Raw genomic sequence first — 4,730 nt, 5'->3', positions numbered from 1 at the left:
TTCAAAGTAGATCTGTGCTAAAAAGAGACTCTGCTAAACATATTTTATTTCATGTTTGTGTGAAAATGTGTAAAGACAAAATCCTGGTTCTAACAGTACAATGGCACTTGACCAGAAAATTCCATTAGACTAAACAGGTTTTTAATCTGAATAGATTTTAATATCAAACTTTTATTATTAACGTTTTAAAATGATTAAATGGCTTATTTGGATTAAAGGCAATAGGAATTTCTGTATCCCTACTAGGGAAATGTATTGAATGATCTAAGAAGACATCAATCTTCCCCATTAAACTTTTTCTAACTTGCCAAAATTCATTCTTACATGAATTTAAATGGCACCCTCTTGTGGCCAAAAAAAAGGTAGGGGAGGGGGACCAAGATGCCTCATTCTTTTGAATAGATATGCGCATAAATAGCATCTAATATTATACTGGGACATGCAACTTCTAGGGATACCTGGAGCTCTGTTTGGCAATCGTGGAGGGCCAGATCCTCTAGACCAGTGGTCTCCAAAGTGGGGTGAGCACAAGACGATCCATTGGGGTGCGGGAAGAAAATATTAGAACTTCTATTTAGATGTATATTTATATAAATATACATATATTGGGGGTGCATGATCAATTTTTTACTGATAGGTGTGCGTGATCAAAAAAGTTTGGAGACCACTGCTCTAGACTAATGTGCTGTTTAGCGGTTGTGTTGCTTATCACATGGAATGAGGCAGCTTGAAGCCGATGTAGTGCTGTTCCCTCTAGTCCTCTGTGACTGGAGAAAGGAAGACAGAGAAAGTATTATCAGCCCCAGTGAATTTGTGCAAGGGGAAATGCAGCCCAGGTTGTAGTACCTCTTACTGAGAGTCCACTCCACACTGGAGAATACCCTTTTAAATGTGGATCCTGAAGAACATCAGGAACAAACAGGATTTTCTAGAAATGTAACTTTGTTTAGGCTCTGTCAGAGAGTCCCAAGGCTTGATGCTACTTCCAAGTTTAAGGAAAAGTTCAGAGAAAATGTTGTGAATTAAAATTATACCGTCCTCTAGGTTTCAATTAGGAAATAAAAGTGTATGAAAATTGATCACGGTTTGGGTTTCAAATCCCTGTTCCTGCCACCACCTACCAAATTCAGTACTGTATTATATGAGGGTTTGATTCACCTTCTTCACTTGAAAGTACTGTCTGAAAGACTCTGAACGGAAGGCTTAATTGTAGCATAGTACTAGATATTAGTTGACATCCAAAGTTATTAAACCACAATTCCTGAAACATAACCTTTGCAATCACTAAGGGTGTGTGTTCTTCTCCCCTTCTTGGCATATATTTCAAATCTCTGCCAGGGTGCTGCAGTGAAATGGAAATCATGTTGTTGCTGAGTATGTAAAGAATATGCTTAGTCAAATTAGCTTTCAGATGCTTTCGTACTCTTCTATTAGTCCTGTTTCAATACCTTAGAGATGAGAATGAGAACTCTTTTCACTGGAATCTATTATACTGATAACTTCTAAAACTTCCAGTATATCTGTGCGTAGCAAGACTGAGTACATAGGAACTTCAAACTTTGCTATAAGAATATTTTACAGATTATGGATTCTAAACCAGGATAAATAATGGGGCTCTTCCTTCCTTAATTTTACTCTAAATAATCAGACTATTAAATTCACAATTTCTTGCTAGTTTGTAAATTTACTTTTGGTAATACTTTAGAAATATTTAGTGACTTATTCTTCCTTGTCACAAAACCTAACAGTTAATCCATTGTAATGTGGAAAACTAATTTATCTGCCATCAATAGGCTTGGGGGCATAATCTAAACTGAAAACATTGTTATTCCTCTTCTGACAGTTATCAATAATAAATTCCATGCCCTTCTCAAACTAGGGTGGCAGAGATGAGAACACTTCAGCTAGATGTAAATACACTAACATTTGTTTCGGACTCACGCTGACCAAAAAAAAAATCTGTTGGAGGTAGAGTGATGGATCATTCAATCTATTTTAAATTATTTGCATGTTACTCAGGATATAGTAACTGAGCACCTCACACTCCTTAATGTATATACACTCAATTCACCCCTATGAGGTAGTGCTAGTTCCCAAATGAACGAGTGAGGCACAGAAAGTATTGGTCAAATCAAAGGAGGAGCTAAGCATCTAAAGCACCTAAATCAAATATTGAGGATCCTGCATACCCTACCCCCCAAAATAGGTACCTGGGCTCTTAAGCATCTTTCTGATCTTGAATTCTCAAGACATCTAAACTTCTCTTTGGTGCATGTCAACAGTTGCCTGTTTTTAGACTAGGAACATCCTGAACCCTAGCTTACCTTGAGCCTAAGCCTGACTGGGTGGTATCCAGAAACTGACTGTTCTTCTGTTGATCCCTCCTATAGAAATCAAATCTGATTAGGATTCTCAGAACAGTATAAAGCACAGCTACAGGACTAGGTTCCTCTCAAAATGCAGTTTCTGGTTACTTTTAAAATATGACCAGAGGTGTGCTTAGTGACCATGACACTGGCCCAGGATATGGGAAATGTAGACTGAATTCCATTCTCAGCCTGAAGATTAAAACCTACATCTTCCAGACAGTGCTGTAACAACAAAGCTTCAAATCCTTTCCTCCTGCCTGAAACTGCCATCATAAAGAAAGTGATTCAAGATGGCTTGGGTTAAAGGGACCCAAGAGTGAGAGAGGCCTTCTAGGCCAATGGTTACCAACCTTTTCAGACCCTGTGCCAGAAAGACCCAGCTCAAGTCAGAAGCTAGGAGCTTTGTGCTATTGCTGCTTCTCCCTGATATTTCATCAAATCCATGGAGCTGTATTCCATGAATTACATATTTTTATAAAATAAATACTTGGGAGAGAAATGGATGCTGAAATCCTACCTACTGGACATGAGTAAGACCTAATATAGGGGATGGAATATCCTGCACCTGCCTTACTACTCACAATTGTTAGGCACAGGAAATGCCATGCCCATACTGGATCAGATCTGCTGTCTCTCTGGTCCATCTTTTTAAGTTCCTAACTCTTTAACAGCAGGCACAAGTAGCAGATCTATTGAATCATGTTTCTGTATTGGACACAAAGCTACATTTAAAAAAAAAAAAATCAGTAGGTACCAGTCAAGGAATGAGAAATTAGCATCTCAGAAATAAGTAGTTCTTAGATGTAAAACTTCCTGGAGCATTTAGATGTTGGGGTATTATTTGGGGATTACTACTTTATCTTGTAAGCTGACCTAAGTCTTGTCTTTTCTTTCTTTTTTTTTTGGGGGGGGGTGGGCAGGAAGCTCAGCACATAATTCATTTTATTTTATTTTATTGTTTGAGAGTTGTAGTTCATGAGGATATTGTTAACTTGGCCTACGGAGCAAGGCTGGAGTAGAACGAAGTCGTATGCAAGCCATGGAGCTGGAAACTGAACTGAGGAGAAAACAACATGGGATAGCTGCTCCTTTATTAGTGCTACCCATTTTGTGCACTCAGTGAAGTAAAGTGGGGTGGGGTGAGTATGAGCCCAGGCAAGCAAGTACCCTATCATACTTGACAGGCACAAAATTGTAAGCTTGTAGGGGGTGGGGATGACGAGTGACTCCATCTCCTCCATTCCTGTATCTGACCAGTCCCTAGCACCGTGGGGTGCCCACATACAGCTACGACTACTGTGATTAGCTGAAGAGGGCTAGAACAAGGTCCATGGGGCAAACATGGTTCTGCAGTTTCCTAGCTTGGTGCACTTGTATTTGTGTGTGCAAGTGTGTGTATTTATTTGGGGGTGGGGTGTACTAGCCTGGTGCTCTTGTATTAGCAAGGGGGTGTGTGTGTCCGATCTTGGTGCCCCTGTGTGTGGTTGGGGGGGCATATGTGTCCCAGCTTGGTGTACTTGTATTGGCAAGGGGGGGGGGGGTGTCCCAGCTTGGGGCGCTTATGTGCGTGTTTGGGGAGGGGGCGATGTGTATGTGCCCTAACCTGGTGTGCTTGTTTTGGCAAGGGCGTCCTAGCTTGGTGTGGTTGCAGTGTGTGTGTGTGACTGGTGTCCCACCGTGCGAGACGCCTGGTGAGAGCTGCCGCCATTTCCCGTGGGGCGGCAGCGCTGGAGCAGCCCGCGCCGCTGCCTGTTGCCGAGCTCCGGGCGACAGAAAACCTACTCTGCGCGTCGTCCGTCGTCAAAAAAGCCCACAAGCGGGCGAGCAGCGAGCGCGGGCCACCCGGGGCCTGTGAGCCCCGACTCCCAGCCGCAATGACGTCACGAGCGCGGCGCCTCCTGCTGCCTTGTGCCCGACAGGTGACGTACGAGCGGTGTAGTGACGAACGCCCCCGCCCGGCTGCTGCGACATCCCCCCCCCCGCGGTCCCACACCGTTGCTCTGGGAAGGGGCAGAGCTCTGGCAGCGCGGGACGTGGGTGCGTCACTCGGAAGCGGCCCGGCCGAAGGGGAGAAAGGGAGGGGAAGCTGTGGCCCGCGAGGGAAGGGGCGGGGCTCGACGCAGATTAACGTCAGCGGCGCGCCGACCAGTCTCCAGGCAGCGGCGTTGGGGGCGGGTCGAGGTCCGGCAGCCGGGGGGGCGGACTGTCCGCTCCGCGTTGACGTTTCCGGGTCGCGACCCGGAAGTGGCCGTGGAGGCGGGACGCGCCTGGCACAAACATGACAGGAGGCGGGAAGCGGAGACCTCGCGCTGGGGAGCTGGAGCAGGAGCAGGTGCGGGGAGGGGAGGGGAGGGGTCCGGT

The 4,730-nt window shown here is 45.0% G+C and overlaps 1 protein-coding gene across 1 annotated transcript in view; it reads left to right on the top strand.

The window, feature by feature from the left end:
* The first annotated feature begins 4,602 nt into the window (after nt 1-4,602).
* LOC109300895 (histone PARylation factor 1) overlaps nt 4,603-4,730 on the top strand; it is a 32,485-nt gene continuing 32,357 nt past the window's right edge. The window contains exon 1 of the mRNA XM_019521777.1: nt 4,603-4,701. Within this exon, the coding sequence (XP_019377322.1) occupies nt 4,648-4,701 (54 nt within the window). The 5' untranslated portion in view covers nt 4,603-4,647. The remainder of the gene's footprint in view (nt 4,702-4,730) is intronic.

This window comes from Gavialis gangeticus, unplaced genomic scaffold, assembly GCF_001723915.1.
Source record: "Gavialis gangeticus isolate Ggan-Ray unplaced genomic scaffold, GavGan_comp1, whole genome shotgun sequence".
NCBI lineage: Eukaryota > Metazoa > Chordata > Crocodylia > Gavialidae > Gavialis > Gavialis gangeticus.
This window is presented reverse-complemented; position numbering and strand designations above follow the sequence as displayed.